At 42.9% G+C, this 21,188-nt stretch overlaps 1 protein-coding gene across 19 annotated transcripts in view; it reads right to left on the bottom strand.

The window, feature by feature from the left end:
- TAF2 (TATA-box binding protein associated factor 2) overlaps positions 1-21,188 on the bottom strand; it is a 104,786-nt gene that overhangs the window by 82,751 nt on the left and 847 nt on the right. For 12 of the 19 annotated variants that reach the window (XR_015140423.1, XR_015140424.1, XR_015140418.1 and 9 more), the window contains exons 2-3: positions 20,969-21,023; positions 11,235-11,395 (exon numbers count right to left, since the gene is read on the bottom strand). Coding sequence is in view for 10 of the 19 variants with exons in the window: in XM_086335713.1 (XP_086191839.1) it covers positions 11,235-11,395; positions 20,969-21,023 (216 nt within the window). In the remaining 9 variants the exon portion in view is untranslated. Of the gene's footprint in view, positions 1-11,234; positions 11,396-20,968; positions 21,024-21,188 lie in introns of those variants that run through there. The other 7 variants (XM_086335710.1, XM_086335712.1, XM_086335715.1 and 4 more) reach the window with 4 other exon arrangements.

Below are 21,188 nucleotides of genomic sequence, written 5' to 3'. Positions count from 1 at the left end.
CAGTGTGTGTAGCCGCTACCACGAGTGGGATACAGGACAGCTCCGCCATCCCCGAGCCCCTTGTGCCAAACACATGGAATCATAAGGATGCATTTTTGAGGCTGGCTTTTATCTCACTCAGTATGTCTTTGAAATTCATCTAAGGTGTACATGTACCGGCAGTCTGTCCCTTATTATAATGAACAGTATTCCACCGTACAGACTGTACCACAGATTGTTTATTGTTTATTTACTCCTCCACTGAAAGACAGCTGGGTTCTTTCCAGTTTTTGGCTATTAGGAATAAAGCTGCTACAAACAACCGTGTATCAGTTTTTATGTGAATTTAATTTTCATTTCTGCAGTACCAACAGCCAAGTGTGGGACTGCTGAGTCATATGGCAACTATAAGCTCAGCTTTATAAGAGTCTGCTAAGCTGTTTTCCTGTGAGTATGGTTTCAGTGTGTCTGCCCCCTGATGCCCTCTTGCAACACCTACCGTCTTACTTGGGTTTCTCTTACCTTGGGCATGGGTCAATCTAATCACACTAAGACCACAGCCTTGTCTAACTCAATGAAACTAAGCCATGCCCGTGGGGCAACCCGAGATGGGCGGGTCATGGTGGAGAAATCTGACAGAATGTGGTCCACTGGAGAAGGGAATGGCAAACCACTTCAGTACTCTTGCCTTGAGAACCCCATGAATAGTATGAAAAGGCAAAATGATAGGATACTGAAAGAGGAACTCCCCAGGTCAGTAGGTACCCAATATGCTACTGGAGATCAGTGGAGAAATAACTCCAGAAAGAATGAAGCGATGGAGCCAAAGCAAAAAGAATATCCAGCTGTGGATGTGACTGGTGATAGAAGCAAGGTCCGATGCTGTAAAGAGCAATATTGCATAGGAACCTGGAATGACAGGTCCATGAATCAAGGCAAATTGGAAGTGGTCAAACAAGAGATGGCAAGAGTGAATGTCGACATTCTAGGAATCAGCGAACTCAAATGGACTGGAATGGGTGAATTTAACTCAGATGACCATTATATCTACTACTGTGGGCAGGAATCCCTTAGAAGAAATGGAGTAGCCATCATGGTCAACAAAAGAGTCCGAAATGCAGTACTTGGATGCAATCTCAAAAACGACAGAATGATCTCTGTTCATTTCCAAGGCAAACCATTCAATATCACAGTAATCCAAGTCTATGCCCCAACCAGTAACGCTGAAGAAGCGGAAGTTGAACGGTTCTATGAAGACCTACAAGACCTTTTAGAACTAACACCCAAAAAAGATGTCCTTTTCATTATAGGGGACTGGAATGCAAAAGTAGGAAGTCAAGAAACACCTGGAGTAACAGGCAAATTTGGCCTTGGAATACGGAATGAAGCAGGCAAAGACTAATAGAGTTTTGCCAAGAAAATGCGCTGGTCATAGCAAACACCCTCTTCCAACAACACAAGAGAAGACTCTATACATGGACATCACCAGATGGTCAACACCAAAATCAGATTGATTATATTCTTTGCAGCCAAAGATGGAGAAGCTCTATACAGTCAGCAAAAACAAGACCAGGAGCTGACTGTGGCTCAGACCATGAACTCCTTATTGCCAAATTCAGACTTAAATTGAAGAAAGTAGGGAAAACCACTAGACCATTCAGGTATGACCTAAATCAAATCCCTTATGATTATACAGTGGAAGTGAGAAATAGATATAAGGGCCTAGATCTGATAGATAGAGAGCCTGATGAGCTATGGAATGAGGTTCATGACATTGTATAGGAGACAGGGATCAAGACCATCCCCATGGAAAAGAAATGCAAAAAAGCAAAATGGCTGTCTGGGGAGGCCTTACAAATAGCTGAGAAAAGAAGAGAAGTGAAAAGCAAAGGAGAAAAGGAAAGATATAAACATCTGAATGCAGAGCTCCAAAGAATAGCAAGAAGAGATAAGAAAGCCTTCTTCAGTGATCAATGCAAAGAAATAGAGGAAAACAACAGAATGGGAAAGACTAGGGATCTTTTCAAGAAAATCAGAGACACCAAAGGAACATTTCATGCAAAGATGGGCTCGATAAAGGACAGAAATGGTATGGACCTAAAAGAACAGAAGATATTAAGATGAGGTGGCAAGAATACACAGAAGAACTGTACAAAAAACATCTTCACGACCCAGATAATCACGATGGTGGGATCACTGACCTAGAGCCAGACATCCTGGAATGTGAAGTCAAGTGGGCCTTAGAAAGCATCACTACGAACAAAGCTAGTGGAGGTGACAGAATTCCAGTTGAGCTATTCCGAATCCTGAAAGATGATGCTGTGAAAGTGCTGCACTCAATATGCCAGCACATTTGGAAAACTCAGCAGTGGCCCCAGGACAAGAAAAGGTCAGTTTTCATTCTAATCCCAAAGAAAGGCAATGCTAAAGAATGCTCAAACTACCGCACAATTGCACTCATCTCACACGCTATTAAAGTGTTGCTTAAAATTCTCCAAGCCAGGCTTCAGCAATATGTGAACCGTGAACTTCCTGATGTTCAAGCTGGTTTTAGAAAAGGCAGAGGAACCAGAGACCAAACTGCCAACATCCGCTGGATCGTGGAAAAAGCAAGAGAGTTCCAGAAAAACATCTATTTCTGCTTTATTGACTATGCCAAAGCTTTTGACTGTGTGGATCACAATAAACTGTGGAAAACTCTGAAAGAGATGGGAATACCAGACCACCTGACCTGCCTCTTGAGAAACCTATATGCAGGTCAGGAAGCAACAGTTAGAACTGGACATGGAACAACAGACTGGCTCCAAATAGGAAAAGGAGTACGTCAAGGCTGTATATTGTCACCCTGTTTATTTAACTTCTATGCAGAGTACATCATGAGAAACGCTGGACTGGAAGAAACACAAGCTGGAATCAAGACTGCCGGGAGAAATATCAATAACCTCAGATATGCAGATGACACCACCCTTATGTCAGAAAGTGAAGAGGAACTCAAAAGCCTCTTGATGAAAGTGAAAGTGGAGAGTGAAAAAGTTGGCTTAAAGCTCAACATTCAGAAAACGAAGATCATGGCATCCGGTCCCATCACTTCATGGGAAATAAATGGGGAAACAGTGGAAACAGTGTCAGACTTTATTTTTCTGGGCTCCAAAATCACTACAGATGGTGAATGCAGCCATGAAATTAAAAGACACTTACTCCTTGGAAGGAAAGTTATGATCAACCTAGATAGCATATTCAAAAGCAGAGACATTACTTTGCCAACAAAGGTTCGTCTAGTCAAGGCTATGGTTTTTCCAGTGGTCATGTATGGATGTGAGAGTTGGACTGTGAAGAAAGCTGAGCACCGAAGAATTGATGCTTTTGAACTGTGGTGTTGGAGAAGACTCTTGAGAGTCCCTTGGACTGCAAAGAGATCCAACCAGTCCATTCTAAAGGAGATCAGCCCTGGGTGTTCTTTGGAAGGAATGATGCTAAAGCTGAAACTCCAGTACTTTGGCTACCTCATGCGAAGAGTTGACTCATTGGAAAAGACTCTGATGCTGGGAGGGATTGGGGGCAGGAGGAGAAGGGGACGACAGAGGATGAGATGGCTGGATGGCCATCACTGACTCGATGGACGTGAGTCTGAGTGAACTCCGGGAGTTGGTGATGGACAGGGAGGCCTGGCGTGCTGCGATTCATGGGGTCGCAAAGAGTTGGACACGGCTGAGCGACTGATCTGATCTGATCTGAAGCTGTTTTCCAGAACAGCTGTACCATTCTGCATCCCCATCAGCAATACCTTACCAGTACTTAGTCAACATGCTCTACTAGTTAAAGACTACTTCGGACATCTACAGGTTGTAACTTCTCTTCAATAAAATTTCAAAAACACAAAATCTGAAAGCCATTTATTTGTTAAATTTAAAAATAAAAAAAATCATTGTTACAAAAAAGCTAAATTTAAACATTATATATTAAAGCACTGTTTTTTTTTCAAATGGAAAATTATTCTCACTTAATCTCATTTCCTGAGAAGAGGTAAAGTGGTCCAAATAAAATGGTGAGTCATTATAAGTGGAATCTGTTGGAAAACCAGTTTTGAGGAACAATCTTCTCATGGCTTGGATTTTACTGTTTCCTTTCATAATACAAATCAAACATGTTTCCTTTCATAATAACCTAATAAAAGCCAAAAATTACAAGGCAAGATTATAGTAAGTGTTTTCAATTTCCAGAATGATAATAACTATAAATACTAACATACCCCTGGCCTATAACCACCGCAGTGCCAATACCCAGGCTTCCTTAGGGAAACAAAGCTTAAAGAGGAGTAATGCTACAGAGGATATTGAAAAACAAGTACATTAGTGTAAAATCAAACAAATTTTCTCCAAGAACCATTTATAAATATCTACATTAAATTAAAATAATTTGTTCTTTGTCAAGAACATGTACTTTTAAAACTGAATGTGCAGATTCTGCAAAACTTAAGATTCAACTGTTTATAAACTTTATCTCCATTTAAAAAAAAATTCATGAAAGCAAAATATATTACATCAGCAAAGTGTATATGCTCTAAGTATTCAGCTCCATGAATTTTCACAAAACCAACGGAAGCAGCAATGCAGAGCAAGGGCCGAGCCTTTCACCAGCCCCAGAGCCCTACCGTCCTCCCTATCCGGGCCCTGCTTCTCACCAGCGGGGAGCCCAGTGTTCTGACGACAGTGGGGCAGGCCAACAACTCAACACACCCTCCTCCGTGTGCGACTTGTTCTATCTGACATTAAATTTGTGAAATCCATCCACATCTTTGCACTTAACTGTTGCTCATTCACTCTCATTATTTTTAGAGTTCCAATAGTGAATCTATCATTCTAATGCTGACAGGTTTTCAGGTTATTTGCAGCTCTGATGATTACGGACGCTGTTGAGAACACTGCTGTGTTTCTCTCGTGGTGGACATGTTGGGTATATGCGTGTGAGTGAGACTCTTCAGTCACAGAGCACAACCACATCTGATCTCAATTTACATTTCTATTAACTGTGTCTGAAAATCAATTACGCTATATTCTTGTCAGCATTCAATTTTCTCCTCTGTCCTTAGTTTTGACAGTTCACAGACAAAATAAAACAAATAAAAGACTGACAGAAAAATTCATTTTCCAGAAACAGAACCAATATCAAAATTAATAAAACTGAGGGACGTTCCGGGTGGTCCGGTGGTTAAGACTTCACGCTACCCATGCAGGGGGCACAGGTCTGACCCCTGGTCAGGACACTAAGATCCTGAACGTGGCATGGCACAACCAAAAAATAAAATTAAAATGCCTTCTTAAAAATAATCAAAAAAACATTTGACATGATGCCATGAAATAAGGCTGTTCAGAGAAAACTCTACTGTAACAAGGTATTCTATGAAAAGGCCTACGGGATTCCACTGATAACAAGTTTAAACCTGAGTGAATTTAAAGTGGCTATACAAAAAATGTCCTAAATCATGATGGTGTGGTCACTAACCTAAAACCAGACATCCTGGAGTGTGAAGTCAAATGGGCCTTGGGAAGCATTACTATGAACAAAGATAGTGGAGGTGATAGAATTCCAGCTGTTATTTCAAACCCTAAAAGATAATGTTGTTAAAGTGTTGCACTCGATACGTCAGCAAATTTGGAAAACTCCGCAGTGGCCACAGAACTAGAGAAGACCAGTTTCCACTTTATTCCCCAAAAAGGCAATGTCCAAGCGTGTTCAAACTACTGTACAGCTGCGCTTGCTTCATATGCCAGCAAGGTGATGCTCAAAACCCTCCAAGTCAGGCTTCAGCAGGACATGAACCAAGAACTTCCAGATGTATAAGCTGGGTTTCCAACAGGCAGAAGAACCAAAGATCAAATCACCTACACTGGATGGATCATAGAAAAAGCAAGAGAATTCCAGAAAACACTGACTTCTGCTTCATTGATTATTCGAAAGCCTTTGCCAAATTATGGAAAATTCTTAAAGAAACAGGAATATCAGACTATCACACCTATCTCCTGAGAAACCTGTATGCAGGTCAAGAACCAACAATTAGAACCAGATATGGAACAGCAGACTGGTTCAAAACTGGGAAAGGAGTATGACAAGGCTGTATATGGTCACCCTGCTTATTTAACTTATACGCAGAGTACATCATGAGAAATGTTGGACTGGATGAAGCACAAACTGGAATCAAGATTGCTGGGGAAAATATCAACAACCTCAGATTTGCAGATGATGCCACTCTAATGGCAGAAAGCAAAGAGCCTCTCGATGATGGTGAAAGAGAAGAGTGAAAAAACTGGCTTGAAACTCAACATTCGGAAAACTAAGATCATGGCATCCAGTCCCATCACTTCATGGCAAGCAGAAGGGGAAAAGTGGAAGCAGTGACAAATTTTTACTTTCTTTGGCTCTAAAATCACTGAAGCCATGAAATTAAAAGATGCTTGCTCCTTGGAAGGAAAGCTATGGCAAACCTAGACAGCATATTAAAAAGCAGAAACATCACTTAGCTGACAAAGGTATGTAAAGTCAAAGCTATGGCTTTTCCAGTAGTCATGTACAGATGTGAGACTGGTCCATAAAAAGGATGCATGCCGAAGAATTGATGCTTTCGAACTGGGGCGCGGAAGAAGACTCTTGATTCCCTTGGACTGCAAGGAGATAAAATCAATCGCTCCTAAAGGAAATTAACCCTGAATATTCATTGGAAGGACTCTTGCTGAAGCTAAAGTTCCAATACTTTGGCCACCTGATGTGAAGAAATGACTCATTGGAAAATATCCTGATGCTGGGGCAGACTAAAGGCTAAAGGAGAAGGAGGTGGCAGAGAATAAGATGGTCAGATGCATCACCAATTCAATGGACAAGAATCTGAGCAAACTCCGTAAATAGTAGAGGATGGAGGAGCCTGGTGTCCCCGAGGTCGCAAAGAGCTGGACACAACTTAGCAACCGAACAACAATTTGAGAAGCCTAATGAATTTCAAGTCACTAGAAACACTGAGTACAGGTAAGAACGAAACGGTTCTACTGCTACGCATGTGTGGTTACAGGAAGTCCAGATGAGAAGAGCCCTGTTTAGTCACAGGGTCACCACATGTAAGAAAACACGAGGCCAAACGAGAGCATTCATGAACGGCAGAGGGAATGGTTCACAAATTTGCCGTTTTCCATGAGGAATGACTGAGAGTACTGAGATGCGACAGACTGGAAAAGAGAAAACTCACAGGAAAACAGTTCTTAATTAGGATAAGTTTCTGAACATTGTAGAAAAACAGACGAACTCAATGTAATAAATAACTTTCTAACATTCAGAAATAATGAAAGGGGTGCTTTAAAAAACAGTGAGCTCAACAGAAGGTGGAACAGTATAGGGGAAAATTCCTCTTGAAGTTTTGACTAAACAAACCCCAAAGTTCTCTCCACTATGACAACTTAATTACAAGCAATACTCTTACAACAACTGCCAGTCAGGCACTGTGGATGAGTTAAAATATAAAACTATCCATATTACCTAACCATAAACAATCAATAAAGCAATCAACCACTTCTACCATATGATATCAGCAAAACAGGAACATTTAAAATCTCTCTACACAGATGTCTATATAAAAATACAGGACTGAAAAGATATATACAGGACTTAGAAAATCTAGAAAACGGAATTAAAAAATCAATTCTCATCAGTTTAAAAAAGGCTTCAGTCGCTCACTCATCACTTCTATCTTCAGTCAGCTTTATTTCTACTGTCACTCCTCGGTGGAAACGAAGACAGGAGACAGGAACTAAACTGATTCCTGAAACTCAGCAAAGTGGAGACCTTTTGAGTAAAATAAACAAACTCTTCTCAAGGTAGCAAAGCCTACCTATGGAAGGGGAAAAACCAGGAGGGGACATGTCAGCCACTGCAGGCCACACACGCACAGAAACAGTCTCTGGCAAAAACAAAAAACAAAGAAAAAGCCACCAAAGAGACACAGCATCCATGGAAGCAAACTACATCTACAATATAAGTTCAAATAGAAAATATATTTGGAGGAACTTCAAGTGCTTATTTTCCTGGCAGACAATAAGCCAGAGAGAGACAGAAGGGGAGAAGTCTTACACGTTACATAACCAACAGGGTTTCTAATTGCTAGGACAGGTAATTTAACGTGTCAGCTAATGCTGACTTGGATAACACAGGAAGAAATGCCTTTTGATCTCTTATCTAAATGCTTCCCTCCCTCACATTCCCCCTGCAGTTCAAAGGGGCTACATCTCAACCAAGGTAAGCACACTCTTGCCATTAAAAATAGAAGGGTTTGGCACCTTAACTGTAAAACAAATAGGAAGAAAATGTGATGAAGTAGCATATTACGTCTTTGAACGTTAGGACATTTCTGGTATGTACTCAAGAGCAAGTTTAACCACTGAGTTTTAAGTTTAATTTTCAATTTCAAATCTACTCTATTCAGTTTCTGCTTCAGCTTTAGTAGAAATTTTATTGCTTCATTCAACAATGAGAGTTACTCTGTAAACAAGAAAGGTGTTGTAAGTATCTAGGGACATGCTAAAGATCTTAACCACCTGTCCTTCCCACAGTCTTCTTTAAAAATAAATAACATCATCACAAGAGATCATTTTCACACCTTAACTACCTGTGAACAAAGTCTTCTTTAAAAATAAATATCATCATTACAAGAGATCATTTTCACATCTTAACTGCTAAGCTGTATTTCTTCTGAACCACTGGTATGCTTCTGTCTTGTTTTAGGAATCTTACAAACAATAGCATTTCCCTCTTTCATATGGTAACCAGAAATCTCAAAACCAAACCTACAGGTCTCCTCTAGTAATTTGAGTGTGGTACACACCATCCTGTACTTTTTCACTCTTCATGATTGTTTCATTAGCTACTTTAAAAAACTACTGTCGAATAAAATTCTAAAACCAATCTCAAACCCTCTTTTGAACAAGTCAGAGAATAAACAAACACCAACAAAAACTGGCATCTCTCTTACAAAGTAAACAGGGCTCTAGAGCCAGGCAGGAAAGCAGGGTTCCCTGAGTATTTCAGTGACCATGGCTAAGAGTGGTGGAGCCACTGAAAAGACAAATTTATTCTATCCTTTCCACTCTCCCAACTTAACCTTCGAAAATACTCTCCTTTATGACTCCCTTTTCTTTCTTTATCACACTAAAAGTGATGAGGCATCTTCCCTATTACTGGAGAAAAGTTTTAGGGGATATCGTCACCTCAAAAAAACAAGTTTAATATATTCTATCCTTTTCAATCTCCCAAATGAACCTTTGAAAATACTCTCCTTTATGACTCCCTTTTCTTTATCATACTAAAAGTGATGAGGCATCTTCCCTATCACTGGAGAAAAGTTTAAGGGGATATCATCACCTCAAAATTAACCAAGTAGAGCTTGCTTCCTTAACAGATCTGGAGCCCACCGTTCCCATCACTGCACTGTCAGACTTTCTTCTTTGAAACCTGAGCAGCAACAACTGGGAAAGCAGCTGTGCAAACACTGTGTTTGTGAGTAGCAGATGGAGAAGCTCTTACGCTGTCCTCAAGTGCAGAGACCTAAACTCTCCTCAGTGCTCTGTAACAGCCTACATGGGGAAAGAAACTGAGAGAGATGACCCCTGGGTAGCGGGTTCACTCTGCTGTACCCCTGAACCACAGCCCTGTACGTCAACTACAGGAGCCCGCTCTGCCCGTGGAAACCGTGCAGAGAGCATCTCGGGGGCAGCCTGCTTCAGCGGCTTCCGATGCTCTCCGAGTCCTACCGTTCTTTAAGAACCCTGGTTGGGTGGGAGGACACGAGGCCTGGGATCTTGGTCTGCGGCCCTGGGGCGATTCATTCATCCATTCACTCTACAGATCTCTGCTGAATGCCAGGTGGTGCGCCAGCCTCTGAGGAGACAGCAAGGCACAGGCAGGTCTGCAGTCTGACCCTTGCTCTTGGGGAGCTCACTGGAAGCAGCTCATTCAGACAACGCAACTCGCAACCGGCAGAGAGCGTGACTGACGTTATGGCGGGGAAAGCACAGGATGAAGCGCAGCTCCTGGCTGGTCAGTCAGATGGGATATGAGGCCTTCCTGCTTCACACGGGGGGATGAGCACCACACGGGACGGTGGGTTTGGGGAAGCTGTGCGACACTGTACAAGGCGTGAAGAGAGCTAGCACGCAGATGCTCTCCACCCCTAGACTGGTTAAACCAGCACTGCGACCGAAAGGGGCTTATAATTTACTAAAAAACAAGAGTTTATAGTTTAGGGCACTCTACCCCCAAATACTGAGAATCAAACGATAAAATGCAATGCTATCGATGCATGCTATCAAAACTCTGAAAAAACAACTGCCTTCAAATGTACTTGACAGTATTTAAATCAGCACAAATCTTACTGGCGCACAATCAAGTCAAATGTTAAAAAGAGCCATAAGAATAATAAGCTATCCTATTTTCCTAGGGAAATAATTCAAAATAAAAGAAAAAAAATTTAGAAAATAATCAGACAATCCACAGTATACTGAGTAAATGGAATATTGCCTGACCATAAAAATAACAAAGTATTTAAATGAAAAATGTAGAACATATAGCTGATCACTAAAAATGTGTGTTTAATGATAAAATCAGAGGTAGCCTAGACAGATGCAGTATTTAAAGTGAAGGAATTAGGTATTTCAGACTTTTTATATTTTATAAAGCTGTCAAATATTTCGTAGAATAAAGTAGTTTCTCCTCTATAGATTACAGTATCCTCTAATTCATTAAAGATTATATTAACATCCACGAAACAAAATTTTTTTAAAAAACAGAAGTAGAAAACTGGCTAAGAAAAGTTATTTACAGCTCTCCGATAAAGGAAAGTTGGTACCTCACTATGCTGAGCAGAGCCGTGAAGTGTCCTGGATCAAACGGGCAAAGCGGCAGAAGCAACGGAAGCTCCGTGATCACAGACACTGAACCGGGAGCAGAGCCTAATGGTAACCTAAGAGAGTGGTGATCTAATAACCTAAGAGAGTGGTGATCTAATAACCTAAGAGAGTGGTGATCTAATAACCTAAGAGAGTGGTGATCTAATAACCTAAGAGAGTGGTGATCTAATAACCTAAGAGAGTGGTGATCTAATAACCTAAGAGAGTGAGGATCTAATAATCTAAGAAAGTGAGGATCTAATAATCTAAGAAAGTGAGGAGGGGAGTACTGATCCCTTAAGAAACACCAACGTCCACAAGCGTGCGACTCACTGTTTCGATTCACTGTGACAAACTTCCAAGGTTGGATCATTATAAATGAAGGCAGCTTCTAAGTCATTGATTCTCACTCGGTATATTCTACACTGCTTGCTGTTCAACTTGATTCTATTTAAGTTTGCAACTGTGGGAAATATAGTCAGTTCCACAAATCCCTGTAAAGAGAAGGAATGATAATTTCATTACAATTAATACTGGTATACTTTAGAACACATTTCTTTGATTTCTACTACTTAAACACACACTACACTCCAGAGACAGAATCTCAAATAGGTATACACATCCAAGTGCTCTAACTTCACCTCAAGTACGGTTGTCTGAGTGACTAAATGGGTGTGAATTTATCATCCTGGTGTTTCACATTCACTATCAGTGAAAATTAAACCAGATGCTAGAAAAAAAGTAAAATGACTCAAATGTAAGAATTTTATATATAATACAAAATTATCAAATATAAGAATTTATAGATAGACTGGAACCCAACGGGGAGTAAGGGGAAAAAAATCCAAGAGCAAAAAGAGACCCAAAACCAGTTCAGGGAGTGAAAGGAAACTGCCTCTGGCGACCTCCCGGGTGGTCCAGAGGTTAACAATCCACCTCCCACTGCAGGGGACTCAGGCTCAATCACCGGCCGGGGAACTAAGACCCCACATGCCACAGGACAGCAAGGTCTGAGAGCTCTAACTACTGAGTGCACACGCTTTGGAGCCCCCGGATCCCAGCAAGGAGCCCCGGCACCACAATCCTGTGTGCCCCATCTAACACCAGACGCGGACAAAAATTCATGAATATTTTTTATAAAAAAGAAAGAAAACAGCCTTTCAAAACAGGGTAAAAACTACACCACCAAAGCTAACACGTATGCATCTCTGCTCACGGGAGGTGAATCAGGACACGTGATATAACAAGAGTTACAAGAAACACTCAGGCAAGGAGGAAAAAATCCACTGCAGCCTCCAAGAGCAGCAGACACTTCAAAGTGCTGGATGATTTTCTACCAAGCACTCCCAAAGGCCACACAGTTCTACCACCTCAGCCTGGTGCTGAGCAACGATCTGAAGCACGTACAAGACACAAGAGGCAGTGACATCCACTGTCCACTACCCTCCTGCGCTGAATCAAATGCGAAAGACAGACCAGTGGAACATGGAATCTTATGTCCAGTGAGTTTAATATTCTGGGTTGAAAACACAAAATATGGGAGGGCAGGAAACAGTAATATTTCAAGGGCTGAAAATCCCAGGAATATCTAAAGTAAAACTCAGGGAATAACCATAGCGAACAAGATTACAACACTTAATTATAAGGGCTGTTATTAAGCACTACTATGTATTACACTGGAATTCCATCCCCTCCACCTGCTTTGTTCGTGGTGATGCTTTCTAAGGCCCCCTTGACTTCACGTTCCAGGCTGTCTGGCTCTAGGTCAGTGATCACACCATTTTGATTATCTTGGTCATGAAGATCTTTTTTGTACAGTTCTTCTGTGTATTCTTGCCACCTCTTCTTAATACCTTCTGCCTCTGTTAGGTCCATACCATTTCTGTCCTTTATCGAGCCCATCTTTGCATGAAATGTTCCCCTGGTATCTCTAATTTTCTTGAAGGGATCTCTAGTCTTTCCCATTCTGTTGTTTTCCTCTATGTCTTTGCACTGATCACTGAGGAAGGCTTTTTTCTCTCTCCTTGCTATTCTTTGGAACTTGGCATTCAGATGCAGTTGAGCTATTTCAAATCCTGAAAGGTGATGCTGTGAAAGTGCTGCACTCAATATGCCAGCAAATTTGGAAAACTCAGCAGTGGCCCCAGGACAAGAAAAGGTCAGTTTTCATTCTAATCCCAAAGAAAGGCAATGCCAAAGAATGCTCAAACCACCGCACAGTTGCACTCATCTCACATGCTAGTAAAATAATGCCCAAAATTCTCCAAGCTAGGCTTCAGCAGTACGTGAACCGTGAACTTCCAGACGTTCAAGCTGGTTTTAGAAAAGGCAGAGGAACCAGAGATCAAATTGCCAACATCCGCTGGATCATGGAAAAAGCAAGAGAGTTCCCGAAAAACATCTATTTCTGCTTTATTGGCTATGCCAAAGCCTTTGACTGTGTGGATCACAATAAACTGTGGAAAATTCTGAAAGAGATGGGAATACCAGACCACCTGACCTGCCTCCTGAGAAACCTATATGCAGGTCAGGAAGCAACAGTTAGAACTGGACATGGAACAACAGACTGGCTCCAAATAGGAAAAGGAGTTTGTCAAGGCTGTATATTGTCACCCTGTTCATTTAACTTCTATGCAGAGTACATCATGAGAAACGCTGGGCTGGAAGAAGCACAAGCTGGAATCAAGATTGCCAGGAGAAATATCAATAACCTCAGACATGCAGATGGCACCATTCTTATGTCAGAAAGTGAAGAGGAACTGAAAAGCCTCTTGATGAAAGTAAAAGAAGAGAGTGAAAAACTAAGATCATGGCACCTGGTCCCATCACTTCATGGGAAATAGATGGGGGAACAGTGGAAACAGTGTCAGACTTTGTTTTTTTGGGCTCCAAAATCACTGCAGATGGTGATTACAGCCATGAAATTAAAAGATGCTTACTTCTTGGAAGGAAATAGCATATTAAAAAGCAGAGACATCACTTTGCCAACAAAGGTCCGTCTAGTCAAGGCTATGGTTTTTCCAGTGGTCATGTATGGATGTGAAAATTGGACTGTGAAGAAAGCTGAGTGCCGAAGAACTGATGCTTTTGAACTGTGGTGTTGGAGAAGACTCTTGAGAGTCCCTCGGACTGCAGGGAGAGCCAACCAGTCCATTCTAAAGGAGATCACTCCTGGGTGTTCATTGGAAGGACTGATCCTCAAACTCCAACTCCAATTCTTTGGCCACCTCATGGGAAGAGTTGACTCATTGGAAAAGACTCTGATGCTGGGAGGGATTGGGGACAGGAGGAGAAGGGGAGGACAGAGGATAAGATGGCTGGATGGCATCACTGACTCGATGGACGTGAGTCTGAGTGAACTCCGGGAGTTGGTGATGGACAGGGAGGCCTGGCGTGCTGCGATTCATGGGGTCGCAAAGAGTGGGACACGACTGAACTGAACTGATATGTCACGCATTACACCAGATACTTTTGTATATTTTAATCCCATTAACAACTTCAAGAGATAAATATTAGTTTATACAGATTAAGGATTAAGAAAATTAAATCATTACGTGGAGAACTGAGATTCAAACCCACATCTACATGATCGCAACTGGTCCCCACTATGCCACAATGTCTTCAGTGCAACGCTTTTCAATAACATGCAAGAATTATTTTTTAGATAAAATTTAGCCCAGCCACTCAAAAGCCCATGTAGAGCCCCCTTTCCCCCAACTGACAAATAACAGTCATACATCTTTAAATTAGACCATCTGAATAGATCTACTTGCCTGGAAGCAGATAAGAACAAAAAAAGCAGAAGCAGTAACATTGATGAAGTCTCTGAGTTGAAAGGTGTTAAACTGTGAGCAACTGTAGAAAGACCTAAATTCCCTTCATCAGCAGTCATGACCAATTGACATGAATGATCCTGGATTAGCTGAAAGACTGTAAGCAAAACTGAGATAACATCAAAAGTGAACCAGAAAAGATTATGGGAACTGCTGTCAAGAAGTAGTGACATGAGACAGAAGAATAAGCTTTGGCTTTCTAAACTAAGGTTAACAGTAATAAAACAGTGAATGGTATACTTCGTCATGATAGGGAAAGCCCAGCCTCCTTGAGTTATCAGGTCTCTGACACCACCTAGAGCCCTGATCTGCACCTGGCCTGCAACCCTGCAGCCGCAGCTCCAGCAGGGCAGCCCCAGCTGGAGCAGGATGCAGCCTCCAGGGCTCCTAAATGCTCCCTCTTCCTGCTCCCACTCCCGCCCCAGCAGCCAACCCCAACGCCCTCCTAGAGTCCCTCCTCCTCAAGTCCCTCGTGCTAGTCAACCTTTTCTTAAGCTCCTTTACTTCCCCGCCTTAGATGAAACATCTCTTGATTCCCCTTTGAAAAGAAGCTATACATTCTTTTACTCAGGCTTTCATGCAGCACAAGCTGTGAGAGCGAGGGCAGAACGGTGTCCTCGCATTCTTAAGGCCCCAGCCCCACTACTCAGTAGCTGGATGAGCGTGAGCTAAGTTCCTCCAGCTCTCTATACCTCAGTTTCTGGTGGTGGCGGTAGTAGTGTACTCAGTCATGTCTGACTCTGCAACCCCATGGACTAACAGCCTGCCAGGTTCATCTGTCCATGGAATTTTCCAGGCAAGAATACTGCAGTGGGTTGCCATGTCCTACTACACGGGAGCTTCCTGACCCAGGGACTAAACCTGCGTCTCTTGTTGTCTCCTGCACTGACAGGAGGATTCTATACTACTGAGCTACCTGAGAAGCCCGTACCTCAGTTTCCTCATCTGCAAAACAAGAATAGCAATACTACCTACCTTTTGGTGTTATTGTAACTGAGCAATTTAAAGCAAGGAAAGCACTTAAAATCACAGCTGGCATCCAGTGAAAGCTTTTGTTATTCTTCTTAGATTCTGCTGCTTCTCCTATGCGTTCACGCCGCACTGAACACCATCCTCTGTTCATTAATATCACCCCAATTCCCCAATATGCACTGAAAGTTCCTACGTTCCCTTATTAACCCATCTCAGCCATCACGCTGGGCCATGGATGTAGACACAGCTGATTCCGGCAGGAACACTGCTTCTAGTTCCTGCATTTCAGCTCCTACCTTCACAGCCCTTCCGGGACAGCAGTCAAGACCACACACTGGGAGGCACCCCATCACCGCTCAGCATGGCTCCGGCACGGACACTTTAAGCCTGAGTGTCCGCAATGCCTGTCGCTTCCGCCAGCCCTCCTGCTGACCCTGTGGCCCACTTCGCTCCTTGGCCTCCTCCAGTCTCTAAAACCCTCCCTGGTGTTTTCAGGGCTGCTATCTTCCTTGGCCGTCTAAGATCCTTACCTTGAACCACTCTTATGTCAACTATGGTCTCTCGCCCTTTGGCTACACGCGCCTATCTCCTCCTCCTGTTTTGAAGAGTTCCTTCCACTCCTCTGCTAGAGGCCACACTCTGTAGTGCTCTCAGAAGCCATGCTCTATTAATCACCTTCTCCTATAATCTCTCCTCTCACAGGACTTTCCCCCACACCTACAAACATGTTCAACTCTCTCCTATCTTTCTTTTAAATCTTAACTTCTATGTCACCTCAAATAAATAATTTTTTGCCCTTTCCTGGAGTTAACTATATTTTGGTTCAGAACTGACAGTAATCCCCGGAGTCCCATTACATTACAACAGTTCACTAGGCAGACTGGAAGTCAGGGTGTGTGTGTGTGTGTGTGTGTGAGAGAGTGAGTGTTGGGGGGGAGGGTATGGAGGGGGATTGTTTTTGCCAGGCAGTGCAGCTTATGGTATCTTAGTTCCCTGACCAGGGATTGAACCTGGGCCCTTGGCAGCGACAAGGCAGAGTCCTAACCACTGAACTGCTAGGGAATTCCCCAGACTGGCGACCTCTGGAGGTCAAGTAATAAAGGGGTTTAAGGGGTTCCCACATCTCTCTCAGGGTAGGCCTGGTATTTATTACGCAGTCCAAACATACAGGATACATTTGAGTAACTGGCAAACCTCACAGTCATTCTCTGACCTCCCTCTGAGTGAGGTCTACGGTGGAAGGACTGAGTGGACACCAACGGGCCACCTGTCCCCCTTCAGCACAACCTTCAACACAACCTGACACCTCTGAGAACGGCAGAGATCAGCGCCCGCAGAGACGCGGACGATGCCTAATCCACCTTCATTTAACTCAGCTATTTGGCCAGTGCAAAAGCCAAGTGGGTCTTGCAGAATGATCGTGAACTATCACAAACTTGCCAACCACAACCACGTTTGCAGAAGTGATACTCTGACTGCAGCAAATCAGCACAGCTCCTGGTAGCAAATATTGCCATGAATTATCAAGCAATTTTTTCCCTCCCCCTCAAATCCCATCAGGAAAAAAAAAACAGAAGCAGGCTGTCTTCTAAACATGAGAACCCCATCACTATCATCTAGTAACTCTCTCAACTCTCTGCTCAGTCAAAACGAAGTTCAAAAGTGTCCTGACTGCAGGATAGCCCAAAGTGAATCACACTGGTATGTTATACTAACAACATTACAATACCTGGACCTGGTGAGAAAGGAAGAACAAGTTCTCGATCCGCCTTACTAGAAAACACACAGATGGCAAAGCCTGAGAGTTAAATCTCATGGATGTTCGGGGGACTGTCACATCAACAGAGCTTCTAAGGTTCCAGTGGTCTGAGGCACACAAAAATAAACCTACAGTGAAAGTTACTGCACTTTGCACTTCCCACCAAGAGGGGGAAAAAAAGAAGGCAGGAAAACTGGGAGGCTTCTTTGCATTCAGAAAGCAATCTATACATTCAGGCATATCGCTTACTAGGCAATCATTAAGACTGTCATCTTCTGGAAGAGGTTCAGAACAACAAAGAGCTCTGCAGTGGGTCCAGGCTGTGGTCCAAGCTGCCCGCCTCAGGCCGTATGACTCAGCGGAGCCACCAGCACTGGGCTGTGCCCAGTAGACAGGGATGCTGCACTGACTCTGGCTTTCTCCCGCAGGATGACACTGCACTGCCATTCCGCGGTTTCAGAGGAGACCCGTGGCCTCTTCTGCCAGCAACTATTTTCTATGTGCAAAGCAACTACTGCTTTGCTACTAGACCCTGCAGTCGAGACCGAACACATAACCACGGGACTTCAAACATTTCAGGTAGTTTTTGTTAACCTGAAATGGCTATCATGAACTGAGTGCGTGCAGCAGCTTGCCACCTTTTAATGGAAACACCACCTCCGGACCAGGCCCAGGAAGGCTCCTAAGGCACAAAAGGCAAACAGCGTGCGCCACTGACTCAGAACCCAAAGAGACTTGCTCCCATCGAATCTCCACTTCCTCTCAATCCACACCCATGACCTCATGGAGAGTTCCCCATGTTTAATAACGAGACAAAACACAAGCCTGAATTATGAATAAGTCTGTACAGCAGGCTAGCACAGTTGAAAATGGATGGTAACTCTCACTGAAGCGTAGTCATGAAACAGTGCAAGAAAACCCTGCTGTGGGCAGGACGCCAGCAAACGCAACAGGTGGCACAGTGTTTGCGGAAGCAGAAATGACCCACGTACACTTCTACAGGGAGTGGGGCAGTGCTAGGTTGGCCAGCTGGTTAGGAATGTGTAAAGAACAAGACTAAAGGACTGAAAATAAGAGGGTGATGGGAAAAGTAAGTGTACACATGAATCTCTCAGAGTAGGTATAATATGAAAATGTTATCACATAAATGACCAACAGAGGCATCCTCAGGGACTGTGGAGGGGGCCCTCAAAAATCAACTGGCAAGATTATCTATCCAGCAGATGTCCACAGACTCTTTCCCTAGCCACCCTAATACACAAAGTTGTCACGGTGGCAAGAACAGAGGCCACACAGGAACCCAACAACATGCTCTGCCCTCAACAAAGCCTGATCTGGTCACCATCAGTGCTGAGTGCCCGCCTCCCCACAGCAGAGGATCAAAATCAGCTTCTAACAAGGGACCTTCCCAGGAAGGATCAGTTAGTCAGTCACTCAGCAGTAAAATGACTACATTAGACAGCTGGTATTGTAGAGGGGAGACAGTAATTTATCCTTATAAAAACACATACTCTAGATTTTCCTTCCCTATTAATACAATTTACCTACAAAAAGCCATCCGTGTCAACATACTATCCCATACACACTTCCATGTGTATAGAAAAGTGTGGCAGAATTTACACATAAATTTTACATGCAAAGTTAATTTTTTCCTCTCATCCAGAAGTGGCCAACATGATCAACTGCTGAAGGCTCAGCTACAGCACCAACCGAGAGCTCTGACAGGAGGCCATCCTAAACCAGTGGCCGCTGGTGTAACATTAGGTCATCTCTGCACAGCCAAGCAGACCTGGGGGCCAAGGGGCAAAAGCAGGAGTGACTATGCTCACTGCTGCTTCAAAAAGCCACTGAAAGGATTTTGCTTCCTGTCTTGAAGACTTCAGGTTCGGGGCGTTCAGAAGCCTAGTGGTCAAAGAGGAACGCATCCACCAGGGCACAGAGCCACGGCTTTATTAAAGTGGAAGCTGAGACTAAACCACTTCGGGCTCCTCATGCCATTGAACGAACAGGCACAGAAAGGGGACACTGTCCTGGCTGAAAGACTAGCAGCAACTGCGATTCTGTTACACAACAGAAGCAAGAATTCCATTTGCAATTCAGGGGGTTCAATGGAAGGCCTCTGAGGTCCGCTTGACGAATAGCCCTAATCAATGGCAAACTGCAACAAACCAAATGAAGTCAAAACCAGCAAGGATGCAAAATGAAGGTCTATGACAGACCAAAAGAAATGCTGTCAAAAGGAAGAGAAAACTGGAACAGGTGGGAGAAAGCTGTGTGCATCAACTTTGACCTTGATATCAACTGAAGAAAGCAAAGGCTACAATAACTAATATTCACACTCTTTTACCCACCTTTCTTCCATTACAGGCGATAGCTAATACTTCAGGTGGGAAAAGTGCCGAAATCGCCATTTCTTCACACAAATGGATTACTTCAGGGATCAGCAAACTTTTTCTTAAAGGGCCAGAGACTAAATAGATATTACAGGCCTCACAGTTTCACAGCTGTTCCACTTTGCCATTGTAGCTCCAAAGCAGCCTTAGACAGTTTATAAATAAATGGGTGTAGCTGTGTTCAAATAAAACTTTACTTACAAAAACAGGTAGTTAGCTAATGCCACAACATAGCTAATGCTACAATAGCTGATGGGACTTCCTTAAGCTGGGAACACTGTCATCTAAACAGAAGCGTTGAGAGGATGATCTGGGGGCAAAAGGGGTTAGACTGCTGTAGATACCTTCCTTTTGCCCTTCCTAATCTGCCCTCTAACCCTATTCTGTATCCAAGAAGATGCATTAACTGGGCACTAGCCTTCCGGCTGCTGGTCAGGGTGGTCAAACAAGAGGCATAAAGAGGAAACGGAAAATAGAAGAGGAGGGAGCTCCACAGATTCATAACCCTGGGTCTTAGGCTATCAATGGCGTTCCTAGAACAAATATATCAATCCACACGGATATTTGGATATATATCATATATGGATATATATATGCAGATTTATCAATCCATATGGATATAACACTCCCTACATCTAAATTGGCCGGGGGGGGGGGGTGCAATTACTAGGTTTCAAACACCTTTATCCAGAACTTTACTACAAAGCAATGCCAGGGAAACAAGGTCAGGCAAAAATCAGAAAAACAATAGCAGCCTCTGAACAGTCAATTTAAATAAGTCAGTTTGTCTATCAACCTTAATTTTTTCACAGACAAAAATCTCACTGTGGACTTATTCTTGTTTCATACGCAAATCTAAAATGTTTGGTAATGTAGACTCATATTCCACAACATACTAAGAGAAATAAATTTTTATCAGAAAACAGGAAAAAAGGAAAGGGAGAACTGAGGTGTTGGCCAGTATAGTAGTAAGGCCATGGCTCTTGAAGTCATACAAGTTTGAATTCTAATTCGTATCTATTCTCAAAACCCATAACCCGGAGCGGAAAGTTTCTGAGTACTGCAAAGCATGCTGTTGTTCTCTCTTATAACTGCTGAGAACATACTTACCACAACAGATTTTCTCTGGAAGTTTATGTTGTTGATGCAGACGACCTGATGGGTTGTACATTAAAGAATAAAGAAAATATTTCAATTATTAAATAATGCATATTTCGATCCCAGTGTAAACAAGAACTGTGTTCCAAGCAGCTCAAAATCATACTTATCTTTCATGCTAAAACCCTAGAAATTAGCGTAACTTGTTCATTTAAAATTCAGCAACAGCCAC

This window comes from Bos grunniens, chromosome 14 (genome assembly GCF_055505025.1).
Source record: "Bos grunniens cultivar Pamir isolate PY7600 chromosome 14, Bosgru_T2T1.0, whole genome shotgun sequence".
NCBI classification, from domain to species: Eukaryota; Metazoa; Chordata; class Mammalia; order Artiodactyla; family Bovidae; genus Bos; species Bos grunniens.
Note: the sequence above shows the minus strand (reverse complement) of the source record. Positions and strands in the feature narration are given on the sequence as shown.